The sequence below is a fragment of the Ranitomeya variabilis genome, chromosome 5 (genome assembly GCF_051348905.1).
Source record: "Ranitomeya variabilis isolate aRanVar5 chromosome 5, aRanVar5.hap1, whole genome shotgun sequence".
Taxonomy (NCBI): Eukaryota; Metazoa; Chordata; class Amphibia; order Anura; family Dendrobatidae; genus Ranitomeya; species Ranitomeya variabilis.
This window is the reverse complement of record NC_135236.1, coordinates 17,169,759-17,188,829: the sequence shown is the minus strand read 5'-3', so window position 1 is coordinate 17,188,829 and position 19,071 is coordinate 17,169,759. Positions and strand designations below refer to the sequence as shown.

Here is a 19,071-nt window from a genome sequence, read left to right as displayed (position 1 = left end):
ATCTTTGAGGCCTTGTATTGACTATCGGCTTTTAAATAAGATCACTGTCAAATTCCAGTATCCTTTGCCGTTGTTGTCAGACTTGTTTGCCCGGATTAAAGGTGCCAAGTGGTTCACCAAGATAGACCTTCGCGGTGCGTACAACCTTGTGCGCATTAAGCAAGGAGATGAATGGAAAACCGCATTCAATACGCCCGAAGGTCATTTTGAGTACTTGGTGATGCCATTTGGGCTCTCTAATGCACCTTCAGTTTTTCAGTCCTTTATGCATGACATTTTCCGGAAGTATCTGGATAAATTTTTGATCGTTTATCTGGATGATATTCTGTTTTTTTCTGATGATTGGGACTCGCATGTGGAGCAGGTCAGGATGGTTTTCAAGATTTTGCGTGAAAATTCTTTGTTTGTTAAAGGCTCAAAGTGTCTCTTTGGTGTACAGAAGGTTCCCTTTTTAGGGTTCATCTTTTCCCCTTCTGTTGTGGAGATGGACCCAGTCAAGGTTCGAGCTATTCATGATTGGACTCAACCCTCGTCAGTTAAGAGTCTTCAGAAGTTCTTGGGTTTTGCTAACTTCTACCGTCGTTTTATCGCTAATTTTTCTAGCGTTGTTAAATCATTGACGGATATGACCAAGAAAGGCTCTGATGTGGCTAACTGGGCTCCTGCTGCCGTGGAGGCTTTCCAGGAGTTGAAGCGCCGGTTTACTTCAGCGCCTGTTTTGTGCCAGCCTGATGTCTCGCTTCCCTTTCAGGTTGAAGTGGATGCTTCGGAGATTGGGGCAGGGGCCGTTTTGTCGCAGAGAAGCCCTGGTTGTGCTACTATGAGACCTTGTGCCTTTTTCTCTAGGAAGTTTTCGCCGGCAGAGCGAAATTATGATGTGGGCAATCGGGAGTTGTTGGCCATGAAGTGGGCATTTGAGGAGTGGCGTCATTGGCTCGAGGGTGCTAAGCATCGTGTGGTGGTCTTGACTGATCACAAAAATCTGATGTACCTCGAGTGTGCTAAACGCCTGAATCCTAGACAGGCCCGCTGGTCATTGTTTTTCTCCCGTTTTGACTTTGTGGTTTCATATTTACCAGGTTCTAAGAATGTGAAGGCCGATGCTCTGTCTAGGAGCTTTGTGCCTGATGCTCCTGGAGTCGCTGAACCTGTGGGTATTCTTAAGGAAGGAGTTATCCTGTCAGCTATTTCTCCAGATCTGCGACGTGTGTTGCAGAGATTTCAGGCTGGTAGGCCTGACTCTTGTCCACCTGACAGATTGTTTGTGCCTGCTAAATGGACCAGCAGAGTCATTTCCGAGGTTCATTCCTCTGTGTTGGCAGGGCACCCGGGAATTTTTGGCACTAGAGATCTGGTGGCCAGGTCCTTTTGGTGGCCTTCCTTGTCAAGAGATGTGCGGTCATTTGTGCAGTCCTGTGGTACTTGTGCTCGAGCTAAGCCTTGCTGTTCTCGTGCCAGCGGGTTGCTCTTGCCCTTGCCTGTCCCGAAGAGACCTTGGACACACATCTCTATGGATTTCATTTCGGATCTTCCGGTGTCTCAGGGCATGTCTGTCATCTGGGTGATATGTGATCGTTTCTCCAAGATGGTCCATCTGGTTCCTTTGCCCAAACTGCCTTCCTCTTCTGATCTGGTTCCTGTGTTCTTCCAGAACGTGGTTCGTTTGCACGGCATTCCTGAGAATATTGTGTCGGACAGAGGATCCCAGTTTGTTTCCAGGTTCTGGCGATCCTTTTGTGGTAGGATGGGCATAGATTTGTCGTTTTCGTCCGCTTTTCATCCACAGACTAACGGTCAAACGGAACGAACTAATCAGACTCTGGAGGCGTATTTGAGGTGTTTTGTGTCTTCTGATCAGGATGATTGGGTGACCTTCTTGCCGTTGGCTGAATTTGCCCTTAATAATCGGGCTAGTTCTGCCACCTTGGTTTCGCCATTTTTCTGCAACTCTGGTTTCCACCCTCGTTTTTCCTCGGGACATGTGGAGCCTTCTGACTGTCCTGGGGTGGATTCTGTGGTGGATAGGTTGCAGCGGATCTGGAATCATGTGGTTGACAACTTGAAGTTGTCACAGGAGAAGGCTCAGCGTTTTGCCAACCGCCGCCGCGGTGTGGGTCCCCGACTTCGCGTTGGGGATTTGGTATGGCTGTCTTCTCGATTTGTTCCTATGAAGGTCTCCTCTCCCAAATTTAAGCCTCGATTTATTGGTCCTTACAAGATATTGGAGATCCTTAATCCTGTATCTTTTCGCCTGGATCTTCCGGTGTCGTTTGCCATTCACAACGTATTTCATAGGTCCTTGTTGCGGCGGTACGTTGTGCCTGTGGTTCCTTCTGCTGAGCCTCCTGCTCCGGTGTTGGTTGAGGGCGAGTTGGAGTACGTGGTGGAGAAGATCTTAGACTCTCGTCTCTCCAGGCGGAGGCTTCAGTACCTGGTCAAGTGGAAGGGCTATGGTCAGGAGGATAATTCCTGGGTGGTCGCCTCTGATGTGCATGCGGCCGATTTAGTTTGTGCCTTTTACGCCGCTCATCCTGATCGCCCTGGTGGTCTTGGTGAGGGTTCGGTGACCCCTCACTAAGGGGGGGTACTGTTGTGAATTTACTTTTTGGCTCCCTCTAGTGGCTACTAGTGATTTGACTCTGGATATGTCAGTCATTCCTTTTATGCTCACCTGGGTCGTTAGGTCAGGGGTGTTGCTATATAAGCTCCCTGGACCTTCAGTTCAATGCCTGGCAACGTTGATATCAGAGCTAATCTGTAGTGCTCTTGTCTACTGATCCTGGTTCCTGCTTGATTAAGTTAAGTCTGCTTTTTTGCTTTTTGCAATTCGTTTTTGTTTGCATTTTCTGTCCAGCTTGTATATAATCTGTATCCTGACCTTGCTGGAAGCTCTAGGGCGGCTGGTGTTCTCCCCCCGGGCCGTTAGACGGTTCGGGGGTTCTTGAATCTCCAGCGTGGATTTTTTGATAGGGTTTTTGTTGACCATATAAGTTATCTTACTATATTCTGCTATTAGTAAGTGGGCCTCTCTGTGCTAAACCTAGTTCATCTCTGTGTTTGTCATTTCCTCTTACCTCACCGTTATTATTTGTGGGGGGCTTGTATCCTACTTTTGGGGTCTTTTCTCTGGAGGCAAGAGAGGTCTTTGTTTTCCTCTTCTAGGGGTAGTTAGCTCTCCGGCTGGCGCGAGACATCTAGCGACCAACGTAGGCATGTTCCCCGGCTACTTCTAGGGTTGGCGTTAGGAGTAGATATATGGTCAACCCAGTTACCACTGCCCTATGAGCTGGGTTTTTGTACTTTGCAGACTTGCTGATATCTCTGAGACCCTCGCCATTGGGGTCATAACAGTGTCCCACCTGGACTTAGGGGGACTTGGCCCATATGCTGTGCAGATGTTCCTGTATACAATTCCTGCTACTTGGTTGTGGCATTCAGGATACGCTGTTCCTGCTTGTATTTCACATCCTGACACTATGTGTTGGACTGTTTCTGAGATTTCTCTGCATAGTCTGCACCTTAGGTCTTGTCTTGTGTGGTAGATTCCTGCTTCTATGAATCTGGTACTTAGTGCTTGCTCTTGTGCCGCTATGATTAGTGCCACTGTGCTGTCTCGGAGTCTAGCTTTCTCCAGCCATTGGTAGGATTTCTCCATGTCAGCCACCTCCATTATGTGTCCATGGTACATCCCATGCAGCGGCTTGTCTTGCCATGGCGCTTCTTGTTCCTGTTCTTCCTTCCAGATCTGTTGTTGTTGCTGCCTTAGGCTTTCTCTCAGCATCTCATCTTTTGGTGCCATTTTTCTGATGTATTCCTGGATACTCCTTGTTTCATCCATGATGGTGGCTTGGATGCTTATCAAGCCTTGAACACCCTCCTTTCTGTTGGTATACAATCTTTGGGTGTCAGACTTAGGGTGGAGACCTCTATGCATTGGGAGGAGCTTTCATGTATTCACATCTGCAGCTTCCATCTCTTCTTTTGACAAGCACACTATGCCAACAGGGTATCTGATAACTGACAGGGCATATGTATTGATGGCGAGGATTTTATTCTTCCCATTGAGCAGGCTCTTCATTACCTATCTTACCCTTTGATGGCATTAGGATGTTGCTGCTTTCCTTGCCTCCTCACCATGGTTACCGTGTCCCTGTGGGATGCCAAGGTACTTGTAGCATGTCTGTACATCTGCTATGTGTCCTGCTGGTAATTCCACTCCATCAGTCTTGACTACCTTGACACTCTTTATTACCAACTGCCCACACTTCTCCGGTCCTAAGGACATCCCAATATCTTCACTGTAGATCCTTCTTGATGTATCATTCATTTTTCGCATAGAGCTTAATGTCATCCATGTACAGGAGGTGGCTGTTGGTGCTTCCACTCTTGAACTTGTATCCATAGCCAGACTCTGTAGTTATCTGTCTGACGGGGTTCAAATCTATGCAGAACAGCAGTGGAGACAGTGCATCACCTTGGTATATGCCACATTTGAAGGTCACTTGTGCTAGTTGTCTTGAGTTGACTTCCAATGTTGTTCTCCATTGCCCCATTGAGTTTCTGAGGAAGGTTCTTAATTTCCTGTTGACATGGTAGATAGCCAAGCATTCACAGATCCATGTGTGTGGCATTGAGTCATAGGCTTTCCTGTAGTCAAGCCAGGCTGTGCTGAGATTGGTCTGTCTGGATCTTGAGTCTTGAGCAACTGCTCTATCTACTAGGAGCTGGTGCTTGGAGCCTCTGGTGTCGGTCCCAATGCCTTTCTGAGCTGGATTCATGTGCTGGTTCATATGGTTCTGTAGCTTGGTGGCTATGATGTCTGACAGGAGTTTCCACGTTGTTGTAAGGCAAGTTATTGGGCGGTAGTTGGATTCAACTGTTCCTTTGTGAGGATCCCTCATGATTAGCACTGTTCTTACTTGTGTTAGCCAATCTGGGTGGTGGCCTGCTTCTAGAAGTTGGTTCATCTGCTTTGCCATGTGTTCATATACCTCTGTAAATTACTTTAGCCAGTAGGTGTGGATCATGTCTGGGCCAAGTGCTGTCCAGCTCTTCATGGTCTTGACCCACTGTTGGATGTCTGCTTCTGTAATGGTGACTGGTTCTTGCTCTAGGTTGTTGCTGTGTTTTATTCTCAGATCTTGCAGCCACATTGCACTGATGTTGAGTTTTTTCCTTCTCCCATATGTTCCTGTAGTATTGTTCAGTCTTTGCTATTGGTGGAGTTGCTGTATTTGTCCTGTTACTCTGTAGTTGGGAGTACACCTTTAATGGTTCTTTGGAGAACAGGGCTTTTCACTTCTTTGCTTTAGCTTCTCTAGTGTATCTCCCTATTCTTGCAGCGAGTGCTGTGAGCCTTTGTTTAGCAGTTTCTAGGGCTTCAGTTGGGGTCAGGCCTTTGTACTTGTCTGACTTGGTCTTATTCTTGATCTTTACACCCTTCTGTATTTCTGTTAGTTGTCTGACTTCCCTTCATGTCACCTTGATCTTGGTCTCCAGTGTTATTTTCCAAGGGGGCACATACTTCTGTAGTTCTTGCTGTTTGTATAGCCAAGCATTTCCATGATTCCAGAAGCAGTAGCATACATTAGTGTTACTCCAAAGGTCGCAAGTTCCAAGAGTGGACCCACTGTACCGTGGAACCGACCCTCCCCCAAGTGAGCACACCAGAATAGACCAACCCCTATACAGGGATCATTTGGGAGCAAGCTCAGGGACCTCTAGAACCACGGATGCCAGGACCAGGGAAAAACCAATGAGAGAAATGGAGAGGGAACTAAGAGGGAAGAAACAGAGGAGAACAGAGCAAGGAGCCAGGGAGGAAGGAGACTGAGGAGAACCTTGAAAAGGGGTAATGGGCCTGAGGACAGGGAGACTGGAACAGGTAACTGACTGAGAAGAGCAGATGAGGAGATGAAAACTGGACTGAAGGGAAAATGAAGGCAGGGACCAAGGAAACACAGGACAAATAAGGGTTAATTAGCAAACAAAGCAGGCAAAGCAAGTGGCAACAAGGCAGCCTAACTATGGCAAGGGAACTTGATAATCAGGTGCCTCCACTAAGGGAGGGCGGCATGAAGTACCTGACGCCTGTCCTTCATTGGACAGGAAACACTGCTGGGTCAGGTCACTCAGGAAGAGAAGACTGAGGAGAGCGCGTGCGGTCAGGGAGGAAGGAGCGCGCCGGGACACCCGTGCAGAGTCCCGGCGGGGAGCGCAGGCACTAGACCGGGGCAGAGAGGAAGAAGCAGCATGGGCGGCAGCAGACACGGACCCAAGGGCAGCAAGCAGGGAGCCCGGGAAGGAAGGAGAGATAACAATTAGTTTATTAGTTTGAGTTATAGTGGTGATAGGTATTGATGCGAGTGCTCTATTGGCATCTTCTAGCATACTGTCTGGTGGTGTTTCTTTACTGAGCCTTGGCAATCGATCTCTGGTATTGATGGTATTTAGTTTAAGATCTTCTGTTTCAGATCATCTGCAGTGCTCTCTAGTTGCAGGATTGGATCAACGTCTTCAGGGGGTTGCATATGTTGTTCTTCCAGCTCTTCATGTGGGGTGGATCTGCAGTGCAGTTGATCCATCTTAAGTTGTGATAATAGCTTTATTTTTATGATATTGAAACATTGGGTGACTAGTTGTTTCTCAGACAGTGGACATTCAGATCTTGTATCCATCCAGAGTTTCCTCAGACGCTTCACTCTAGTGATGAGTGAGTGTGCTCATTACTCGAGTTTCTCTGAGCATGCTCGGATGGTCTCTGAGTATTTCAGCATACTAAGAGATTTAGTTTATGTCGATGCAGCTGCATGATATATTCTTGGAACTTCAGGAGGCACTCTTTTACCTGCTCCTTCAATTTGTTCCCACAACACAACAAATCATACCTGGCCCCTTGTGGAAACCGACTATCATCCTCTGTCTCCTGGGGAACCCCATTTACATTTTTCAGAGTACCTTTTCTTGTTAAGTTTCTGAGCTGGGCAGTCCCAATGGTGTCCTGGGACTCCTCCAGTTCAAGGATATGGGCTTCCACAGATGGTTCCTCATCCTACTTTCAAGCCAGTGCAGTGAATGGAAATTCACTATTTACCTCATGTGCCTTTGTTACTATAGCCTACTCCTTGTGGCATACTGGACTACTGGGTGCTATAGCTTTAGCCCACTAATCCCAGAACAAAGTAAAATCTCTACTACTAACAAAGTCCTTGACCAAATACACTTGGCGGGACATGGAAACGCAGTCTGTGTTTATGGTGACCTAAGCCATGGGATAGTTCTTGACATCTCTATGGATACACCTTGCCTCCACCCTTTTCTGAGGGACTAGCATATGTGAAAGTGTATCCCTCACCAAGGTCCGCAAACTCCCTGAGTTCAGAAGTGCCATGACTAGGACACCGTTCAGTCACCTGGCATTCCTGCGGCCCTTTGCCAGGATGAAGAACAGGTCTGCAGGCTGGATAGGTGAAGTAAGAATAGTGCTGGCCTATGATGCTGTCCATTGGCTGCCAGGTCAAGGAAGAAATGGCTATATATGACCCAGGACTTTGAACTCGGCTCTCACCCCTCCTGGGTTTTTTGGACCCCTTCTTCTGGGTCTTCCAGAAATGTGAACTTAGGCTCCTTTTGATTGCACAGGGAGTTCTTTATGGCCAAGTATCTTTCTAAAAGGCTCACAAGATCATCTGCATTCTGGTGATTTCCTTCGGCAACCCAGCTTTCTTCACACCATTTGTGCTGGAGAACAGATCTTTGACTGCAGGCATTTTTGCATCATGTGTAACAGCTCAAATATCTGGTACCGGGAAGGTTTCCCCAATTGATAGCAACACGGGTGAACTTATTATTCTGAGACTGCCAGTGTGAAGCCCAAACAAGCCATATTATCCACCTTCAACTTGTCTTACTCCTTGGCATCCTGCACGGCAAGGTCGTAGTATGATTTCTGTGGTCCTCCGTAAGGTATGGAGCTAGGACCTCTGCTTATTGCTCTGGGGGTAGTTTATCTCTGTTTGTCACCCTCTCAAATACAATCAGGAAATTCTTGATGTCATCTTCCAGAGTTATCTTCTGTCTCATTTGTCTCACCTTATACCTTCACTTTGAATGCCATGGCCCTTACAATTCTGCCAGGAGAGCCATTTGATGTTGATGCTAAATCTGCTGTAACTGCTGCTGATGCTGCTGTTGATAAAACTACTGCTGCAGAAGGTGATGCAGCTGTTGATACTGCTGAAACAGAAGTTTATTGGTTTCCTGTTAGGTCTGTGGCTGGTGCTGCTTTATCTGCTGCTGTTGCTACACATGGAATAATTGCTTAACAAGCTCCATCATGCTTTCAGATTGCGTTCACAATGCTGTGGCTGACTTTACTCGGGGCATTCAGTCTTTACCCTGCAATCGACAGTGCCCTCTAGTACTTCACCCTTTGTTAGGGTTGGCGTAACGCACTAAATAAAATATAATAATGAAGTGTGTTCACCACCCAGGGTCCACCGTGAAGGGATTGTAAACTGCAGCTAATAAGGACAATGGCGAAACAAAGCGGCGAATGTATAGTTTGCCAACACTTAATTAAATGTCATTCAGTTCTGAAACATGTACTGTGCCAATCACACACAGCGACAGAAAGATATTCTGCAGCAAAGCTGTGTTATAAGAACACAGCCACAACAGAGTTGTTTACATGCTAAACGCAAACCCTGTTAACTTCACAGGTGTTTGCTACCTAACTGAGGTAAGTGATCCGGTAGTGGACTCACACAGCTCATGCATACACAGAACTCTCTGGAGAAGCCGGAATTCTAAAGGCTAAACGCCAGCCCTGAACCCACACAAACAATTTCCTCTCTGGAGGTGCCGGAATGCTAAAGGTTCTAGGCCTGCCTTGTGCACTTGCAAACAAGTCACACTAATAAAATAACCCTAGGGGCATTAACTAGCTTTACACTAGGGGACCATCCTTGTCAGGACGGCAGCCATGCAGGGGCACAACAATGAGTGGTAATAATAGATATATCCCCCCAGTTTGCATGATTTTTTCTTTCCCTCCCCCTATTATTGGATTATCTGGGAGAAATGGATCCTTTGACCCTATGGAAATTTATCTATTTTGACCACCGTTTGCTTGGAGCACTTACACTTTATCATTGTTTTTGTCTATGCATTATGGCTTTGGACATTTTAGATATGATATATTAAAGGTTATATTTTAATTACCTACCCTGCTGCTATTGTCGGACTCTAGTTTGCCAGGATCCATGGCCAAACCCTTGGCCGAGATAATATATCCTAGGAAGGGTAAATATTTCTGCTAAAACACAAAGTTCTCTAATTTAGCAAACAGAGAATTGGCTCGCAGAGTTCAAAGACTTTGCAAACATTCCTCCGGTGGGTTTTTCTATATCTGGGGAGAAGATAAGGATATCATCCAGATGGACAACCACGGAAGTGGACAACAGCTCCCTGAATATGTCATTGACAAAGTCTTGGAAGACAGCAGGGGCGTTACACAGACCGAAGGGCATCACCAAATATTCATAGTTTCCGTCCCGTGTATTAAATGTGGTCTTCCATTCATCCTCCTCACGAATATGTATCAAATTATATGTGCCACGCAGATCTAACTTAGTAAATACCCTAGCCCCTCAAAGCCTGTCAAAGAGCTCCCAAGATAAGGGGTAGAGGGTATTTGTTTTTTATGGTAATTGCATTCAATGCACTGTAATCTGTACTTGGACACAGGCCCCTTGTCTTCTGAACAAAGAACCACCCAGCCCCTGCAGGAGACACCGACATCCTAATAAACGTCGCCAGATTCTCTTTGATATATTGAGGCATAGCCTCAGTCTCCAGGAGAAATAGAGGGTAAACATGTCCCTGGGGAGGCTCAGCACCCGGCAATAGGTCTATAGGACAGTCATATGGGCTATGCAGCGGAAGAGTCTCCGCTGCTTTTTTGGAGAACACGTCTGCATACTGCCAAAAATGTTTTGGGAGAGGGGTTAGATCAGCAGGGAGTTGTGATGAGCGAACCTTAACCTGTGACTTGAGACTCTGTCCCTTACATGCCTTACTCCAACCCAGTATCCTCCCTGTGGCCCAAGCGATATGAGGTGAATGGTGGCGCAACCAGGGCATACCCAGCAAGACCACATTGATACCCTCGTGGATGACGATCAAGGAGATTAACTCCTGATGGTTAGGAGACATTTTTAGGGAAAGGAGTATGGTTTGATGGGTAATCTGAGAGGGTAGAGTAGAACCATTAACCACTCTGACGATAAAGGGATTGGAGAGCATGACCAAAGGTATTGCATGCCGGAGCGCGAAGGAAGAGGACATAAAATTACCCTCTGCTCTGGAATCCACGCAAGCCTGTGCAGATAGGGATTTTGAGCCATAGGACATTGTCCCTTTAAATGTTATTTTGGAGGACAAATTCACCGTGACCAGTGAGCCTGCCCCTATGGCTACTGAACATGGTTGTTTCCTCTGCCACTGGGGACATTTGCTGGCAAAATGACCAGATTGCCTACAAGCATGGCAGATGGGAGTTGCTCGAGCAGAGCGAGACTTATGTACCCCTTGATAGACCTCTATGACGTCCTGCGACTCCATAGCCTGGACAGGAGATTCCAGAGGCTTGGCAAAGTTTGGCGTCAGCCAAATCCTCTGCCAACACTGGGCTCGCTTCAACCTTCACTCAGAATGACGAAGATCGATACAAGTGAGACAGAAATTATCTCATCCAGTGTGGAAGGAATCTCCCTAATAGCAAGGGCATCTTTTACATGGTCAGCCAACCCTTTTCAAAAGACAGGGATTAAAGCTTTATCCTCCCACTCTAACTCAGAGGCAAGAGTCCGGAAATGGATGGCGTAGTGACTGACCATGGACGAGTCCTGGGTTAAAGCCAGCAATTGGAGTGTGGTATTGTGAGTGAATGAGGCCCTAAAAAGACCTTCAGAGCACTCAGGAAGGATGAGCCGCTATGCACCACCAGATCATTGCGCTCCCACAGCGGCGTTGCCCACTCTAACATTCTGTCCGACAACAGGGAGATCATGAATCCCACCTTGGCCCGCTCAGATGGGAAATGTGACGCCAGTAGCTCCAAATGTATAGCACACTGGTTCATGAAACCCCTACAGGCTTTGCTGTCACTTGTGAATTTGTCAGACAGAGGGAGAAGAGAGAGGGATTGGACAGAGGTTGCAGTGGACATATGAGACGCAGCTTCAGAGGCTCCATGAGCTGCTACTGCGGCAACATCCACAGCTGAGGTTGAATACTCAAGAGCAGACAACCTGCCCTCCAGCTGCTGAATGTACTGCCATAGCCGCTGTTCGTCCACCATTGTTAGCCAGACCTTGGCGCTAAGATACTGTTAGGGTTGACGGAATGCACTAAATAAAATATAATAAGTGCGTTCGCCACCCGGGGTCCACCATGTAGGGATCGTAAACTGCAGCTAGTAAGGAAAAGGGGGAAACAAAGCAGCAAACATTTAGTTTGCCAGCACTGAACTAAATGTCATTCAGTGCTGAAATACATGCTGTGCCAATCGCACCCAGCGACGGAAACATACTCTGCAGCAGAGCTGTGTTTTAAGCACACAGACACAGCTGTTTAGATGCTAAACGCGAACCCTGTTAACTTCAGAGGTGTTTGCTACCTAACTTGAGCAAGTGGTCTCAAACACAACGCATGCACACACAGAACTCCTCTCTGGAGGTGCCGGAATTCTAAAGGCTCTAGGCCTGCCCTGTGCACATGCAAACAAGTCCACACTACTGTTAGGTTCCACCCTCACAGAACATAAATGATCTTAGCGCACCGACGGGCGTGCCAAAGATCCTTTTATAGATTTTGCCAATCAGACCGGACCTTGCTCACGGGCCAATCCGAAGCCAGACCAGGACCTGAGCATGTGACAGCCGACCACCAATGAGAAATTGCCTCAAGAGTATGCTCAGTAGAGCGGATCCTGGACTTAGTCTCAGGAGAGATCACTCGCTGCTGTCTCTTATTAGTTACCATAGCTGAACCTGGAGAGGCAGTGGTAACCATGCACACAGACTGATTCTGAGCAAGATGTCGAGACCGATGTCTTTGCTGAGCAGTATCCATTGCGGTCGGGACTGAAAGGCGAGATTGCAGAGGAAGATAGATCTTGGGATCCATCTTGTGCAGTGGAAGAATCCCAAAGCCTATCAGATTTTTAATTCAATTTTTGCCCACATACATGCAGTTTTTGGTGCACTACTAGTCTGTTAGTGGTGGCTGCTCTGTTAGTAGAGACACTCCTTCAGAGAAAGTCTACATGTTAGAATCAAAAGGGAAGGAGTTTGGCCATGTGCACACGTTCAGAATTTTTCGCGTTTTTTTCGCTATAAAAACGTGATAAAACACGAAAAAAACGCGAAAAAAAGCTTACATATGCCTCCCATTATTTTCAGTGTATTCCGCATTTTTTGTGCACATGCTGCATTTTTTTCCGCGAAAAAATCGCATCACGGAAAAAAAAGCAACATGTTCATTAAATTTGCGGAATTGCGGGGATTCCGCACAACTAGGAATGCATTGATTTGCTTACTTTCCGCATGTGGCTGTGCACACCATGCGGGAAGTAAGCAGATCATGTGCGGTTGGTACCCAGGGTGGAGGAGAGGAGACTCTCCTCCACGGACTGGGCACCATATAATTGGTCAAAAAAAAAGAATTAAAATAAAAAATAGTCATATACTCATCCTCTGATGGCCCCGGAGTGTTCCCGCCTCTCAGCGGTGCATGCTCTCTCTTCCGTTCCTATAGATGGTGTGGTTCAGGAACTGCGATGACGTCGCTGTCTTGTGATTGGTCGCGTGACCGCTCATGTGACCGCTCACGTGACCGTGACGTCATCGAAGGTCCTGAACCACACCATCTATAGGAACGGACGCCGCTGAGGATGTCGGCTGTTTGCAGGTGAGTATAACCATTTTTTAAAAAATTTTTTATTATTTTTAACATGATATCTTTTTACTATTGATGCTGCATAAGCAGCATCTATAGTAAAAAGTTGGTCACACTTGTCAAACAGTATGTTTGACAAGTGTGACCAACCTGTCAGTCAGTTTTCCAAGCGAAGCTACAGACCGCTTGGAAAACTTTAGCATTCTGCAAGCTAATTACGCTTGCAAAATGCTAAAAAAAAACACAAAAAAAACGCAAAAAAAAAATGCGGATTTCTTGCAGAAAATTTCCGGTTTTCTTCAGGAAATTTCTGCAAGAAATCCTGACGTGTGCACATACCCTTAAAGATATCCCCTCCACTGAATCAACTGTGTGCTGAGATCATGTTGATAATGATTTTGTGGAAGACAGGACATGAGAAGCAGATTGGGGTAATAAGTCAGTGAAGTCATCATTGGACAAGGTTGGTAATGTTATCAATAAAGAGTGGAGCTGATATCCATCCAAAAATGTTTCCAAAGACAGGTCTACTACCTCTGTATTCAGATCGGGAAAGGAGAAGTCATAACTGCTTTTTGTTGAGAAGGCTCTGCAGGCCCTGAAAACTCTTGTCATGGTGGAGCGAGTCCAATGTGCAGTCATATAGGGTGTGTGAATTATTTTCCACATGTCTAGCCGCACATTTTTTTTGCAATGCAAAGAAAATAAGCTACAGATCTCTCAACACAAATAGGAGGTACAGCTCACTATCAGCACGTGAAGTGGCAACGCCTTCTCACATGCGAAAAGCAAACTAGCTTGTTCTTGTCCTTCTTTCATTAAAAAGCGATCTGTGCCGAATTACTACCAAACTCAGCTCACAATTCACCTCTGCTTATGGCAAATTTAGTAGTAGAGAAGAACTACAGGTCATTTTGGAATTTGTAGCACAGCACTCCTCTCAATCACAGCAGGATGATGTTACCTCTGACAGCATATTTATAAAAAAAACTTCTGAGGTTTTCTAAGAAGTTGCTTATGACTTCAAAATATATTATTGTATTCCTCCATTGAGCAGGACACTAGAGATTCATAAGTCATGCACAAAGTCATCTCCAGGGAGTTATTCCACCTGGCACCTTGTCTTAATTTTATGCATAAATATTCTCAGATTATTCCTCACTTTTCTGTGTCTGGTTCACATGGAAGCTGAGTAAGCTGCTACCTAACATTATTATCAATCTCCCTAGAGCAACTAGAGGAAAATAATGTGAAGATGAATGTCAAGAACAAAGAAATATCGAATGTGAGTAACATGTGTAATAAAATCAAACTGGTTACCCATCCACTCCAGAATTCAATCTAAACGTATCACTCTCACCCACAATGCACTTGATGTTTCAGCACCACCCTACATGTCCCCCCTCACCTCAGTCTACCACCCTACCCGTGCCCTCCATTCTGCTAATGACCTGAGATTAACATCCTCAATAATCAGAACCTCCCACTCCCGTCTCCAAGACTTCTCACGTGCTTCGCCAATTCTTTGGAATGCACTACTCAGGATAATTTGATTAATGCCCAATACCTACAGTTTTAAGCGTGCCCTAAAAACGCATTTTTTCAGACTGGCCTACCGCCTCAACACATTTATTTAACTATCCTTGTGTTGTCCATTCAAAATTTTCACTATATCAGGTTCCTCGTATCATGTTCTCATACACTTTATGCATTTAATAGTCCTCTGTGTCTGTACTTTTACATATTCTGTCTGATAACTGGTTCATGCAGCATTACATGAACACCCGAGCCTTACACTATGGCTGGTCAGAACAATACAAGCAATTGTTACCATCCACCTTTTGTGTCTCCCCTATTTCCTCAAAGATTGTCAGCTTGCGGGCAGGGTCCTCATTCCTCTTGGTATCGGTTGATTATGTGATTATTGTTATTCTGTAATGTCTTTTGTTCTCCGTACAAGTCCCCTCTAGATGTACAGTGCTGGGGAATATGTTTGCGATATTGAAATAAATTATTCTTATTATTAAATCAAGAAAAGACTTAACGATTAAAAGTGTCTGATAATCAAAATGCAAGATATGCAGAAATGGACGAATTTCTGTATAGAAGACAAAATCTGTATCTGTGGCCATGACATTTGATGAATATCTGATAAGATTTAGGTTCCATATACAATTTTTTTTATGTATAACTATGGTAAGTTATCAGTGTAGATTTATTATCTCTTGTTTTACATGATAATTTCTAATTTATTCTTTGTTGAACTTTATGATCGAAAAAAAAAAAACTATAAGAGTCACAGACAAACATTTTTCAACTGAAAATCTTCCCAGACTTCTAAAAAGGATTATCAGTTATGGCTGAACATTGATTTCTGTGAACCTGATTCAGATGAACAGACCAAGAAGAGAAATGTGTTCATCAAATCAGAAAAATGATTGCAATTACGAAGCCATGAATCTGACACAAAAACCCTTTATCTACAGATGATAAATTACTGTTACTGAATAGGCACCGTCTCAGCGTATAATGATGTACAGTTACCTCCGTAGCGGATGAGTATAGTGAGAAGTATAATTTAAGGAACGCTCGGATTCAGATTTGTTGTAGACATTTCTGTTATTTTCCTGCAGATCTCAAAGGAAATTGCACAATGCAAAAATGACCTGATTCAGAATTTTATCAATTGTTTTCAGCAACAAGAATTCCTGAATTAAACCCGTTCCATGTGTACAACATTGTTACACTTATTTATTCCTATTTTAGGTTTCATTGATTAATTCTACACTTTTATATCACTTTTTGATAATGTTGTTAACTGACCGTATAGTTCAAAGTTCACTGAATGTAACAGACTAATGTTTTCCCTGAATCATATATTGAGACAAGTCCTAGTATTATTAACAAAAGTTATTTCTTTTTGGTTTTTAACATCTGTCATCATTTCTTTTATTGGTCTAAAATCAGGAGAACAACAAGACGTTTGTTACAGAGTTTTTACTTTTAGGATTTCAAGTTAGTCATGGTAAAAGACTTTTCCTCTTCTGCTTGTTCCTTCTGGTTTATTTTATGACAATCTGTGGGAATCTCCTGATCATCATCTTGGTGTCCACCAGCAAGAACCTCCACACTCCAATGTACTTCTTCATCTCACAGCTGTCCATTAGTGACATTTTGTTGACCTCAGATCTTGTCCCAAATCTGCTCCATATTCTTCTAAATAATGGGGGGATCATGATGTTTGTTGACTGTATCACTCAATGTCATATTTTTGGTGTCTTAGAAACATTTGAGTGCTTTCTTCTTGCTGCAATGTCTTATGACCGATATGTGGCCATCTGTAACCCCCTCCGTTATACATCTATCATGACAAGTGGACATTGTGTGATATTGACCATCTTTTGTTTTTTGTGCGGATTTTCTCCGATTTTTATTTACACCATAACAATAGCAAATCTAAGCTTTTGTGGAGCTAATGTCATTGACCACTTATTTTGTGACTTGATGCCATTGATAGATCTTGCCTGTTCTGACACCTTTATTATACACTTGGAGATTTATTTATTAGGAACTCCATCTGTGTTTATTCCTGTCACAATCATTGTAGTGTCTTATGCTTATATAGTTGTGACAGTTTTACGGATTCCTTCCAGTACCGGTAGACAGAAAGCCTTCTCCACCTGTAGCTCCCACCTCACTGTGGTCTCCATATTCTATGGGACTCTGTTTAGCATTTATGTTGTTCCATCAAAGGGTCTCACACTCACTGTGAGTAAGATCCTCTCATTGCTATACACTGTGTTTACTCCTTTTATTAACCCCATTATATACAGTCTGAGAAATGAGGACATTAAAAAAGCCGTACAAGGAACAGTTCATAAGCTTGTCATCTAGAAAATCATTCACAATATGCTACACAGATAAATCATTTTCAGTAATTAATCCAAAGTGCTTGAATAAATCTTCCCTTTAGTAATTCTGGTACACATAAAGAGGTTGAACCTCTTAACCACTCATTATATGACATAAAGATCTTGATATTCTAACCTCCTGAAATGCTCATTTTTGTTTCATCGCTCCAGAAATCAGATCCCAAAACATCTGTGGCTTGTTTATATGGTTTTGTTGTGCTTTTGGGTCAGTAGGGGTGGTGAATAGGGATGAGCCAGCGTGCTCGGTGATACTTGTATATTACTCAAGTATATCGGTACTTGGATGTCATTGGCATTCGATGAGCATTGGCTGGTGCTTGGATGTAATAATATAATAATCTTTACGTAGCACCAACATATTCCGCAGCGCTTTACATTTTAACAGTTCATATACAACAGTATAAGTAACAATGTTAAATATAAGGTAATAAAGCAAAATAATGATGATCCTGCTGGTAAGAGCTTACAATCTACAAGGAGGAGGAGGAGACACAAAATACAGGTGCGTAAGATAACTGAATGGAAACACTTGGCAAATGAGATTTAATGTACATAAGTGTAAAGTAATGCACCTAGTATGGAGTAATCCTATTGCTGCATATGCATTAAATGGGAGTATACTTGGGACTACAGAACAGGAGGATTGAGTATTCTCGTTACAAGTAAACTGAGCAGCAGCATTAACTGTCAAGCAGCAGCCACAAAGTTAAGCAAAATTTAAGGATGTATAAAAAGAGAGATAAAATCCTGTGATCCCCACATATTATTACCCCTATATAAATCACTGGTGAGGCCATATCTAGAATACAGGATCCAGTTTTGGGCTCCACATTTTAAAAAGGATATTGAGAAGTTAGAATCAGTTCACTAACGGGCAACTAGATTATTACAAGGGATGGAGGCCTCTCATATGATGAAAGATTGGAAAAGTTGGGCTTGTTTAGTGTGGAGGCACGGGGCATCGAGTGATGCCCCCGTCTACTAGCTGAAACCGCATGGAACAGGGATCATCCCACTGAACGCACTCTCTCCTTTTAACGTGGGCATAATGCTACTCAAACAACACAGGGTGAGGATTAAATAGTGTGGCAATGCTTTATTGAACCAAAAAACAGGCAGATATAATGCAGAACAGTCCCAGCATAGTACCCCAAGATCATGCACATTACAGAGTATCACCCTTCCACTAACTTGCCTGGATAATGGCAGCTATTTCTTCAGAGCTCCCAGGATCGACTACCCAACCTGTGGCATGCACACTTAGAGGAGGTAACGGCATGTGTAGGAAGATGACAGTCCTTTTAGGTCCAAAGCCAGTTGAGTCGAGGCTCACAGCCTTGCTTCTCCGAACTTCTGAATGGAGCCAGGCATCTAGCAGGTCCCAATCATGGCTTTCTTCAAATGTATCCATGGTTCAGTGATGGTCAATGGAACAGATCTGTATTCTTCCAACCGGGGCCGAAGTCCCCTGGATGTTTGTGTGTCTTAGCAGAATTCCTAGTTATCGCTCTCTGTCTCTCTCTATAGAGGCATGTAACGTCTTTTTACACTTGACAAATATCCTTCATAAAGTATTGACATAAAAGGGTAAAAATGGAGATTAGATCAAGTAGTGTTTCTTGATTATTTAATCTATTTGCATAGTTTTTCCTCCTGCTTTCAAAGTCACCAAACTTTCTGGCCTACACAATGCATAATTATCATATCAGTAAACATCACAAGTCATCTAGGATAACAGTACAATATGTTATATGAAATGTCAATATTACAGGCAGACTCCCCCTGACGAAGGCACGCCGCCGAAACGCGCGTAGGGGCAGTGGCACCACTGTCTGAGTGTTTAGGTATAGTATTCATTACGTACATTTTTTATATCCTATCTGCTGTCTGCTATTTGCCATCATACAGTTATTATTATATTGCTTGGCGTTCTATGCAGCATATGTGTATATATACTATAGAAGATCACGATGGTAATATAGAGACAGTGACCCCTTACTATGGGAACGTAGCCTGATTTGTATCACTTGGTACCAGGTTTGAGATATTATTACTATGATAGGTTGCATGTATACTCCTTTTTGATTTGTTTATTATAAACATTCACTCAGTTTTGGTGCCACTTTAATTTTTTGGCTCATCTATATGATACACTTGTGGCTACCAGTTTTTAAAGTGT

General features: G+C 44.1%; 1 protein-coding gene across 1 annotated transcript; it reads left to right on the top strand.

Annotated features, from left to right (window-relative positions):
* The first annotated feature begins 8,114 nt into the window (after positions 1-8,114).
* Positions 8,115-16,854, top strand: LOC143774650 (olfactory receptor 1496-like). Its single transcript, XM_077262401.1, has 3 exons — positions 8,115-8,214; positions 14,190-14,245; positions 15,928-16,854. Exons 1-3 carry the CDS (start codon positions 8,115-8,117, stop codon positions 16,852-16,854), a joined length of 1,083 nt encoding a protein of 360 aa, XP_077118516.1.
* Positions 16,855-19,071: the final 2,217 nt, after the last annotated feature.

Bases quoted from the DNA above. Each gene is read 5' to 3' on its own strand.
- LOC143774650 (XM_077262401.1), top strand. From the start codon at position 8,115: ATGGCCCTTACAATTCTGCCAGGAGAGCCATTTGATGTTGATGCTAAA. The intron at 8,215-14,189 runs GTGATGCAGCTG...CAATCTCCCTAG, and splicing joins TAAAACTACTGCTGCAGAAG to AGCAACTAGAGGAAAATAAT. The intron at 14,246-15,927 runs GTGAGTAACATG...GTCTAAAATCAG, and splicing joins AGAACAAAGAAATATCGAAT to GAGAACAACAAGACGTTTGT.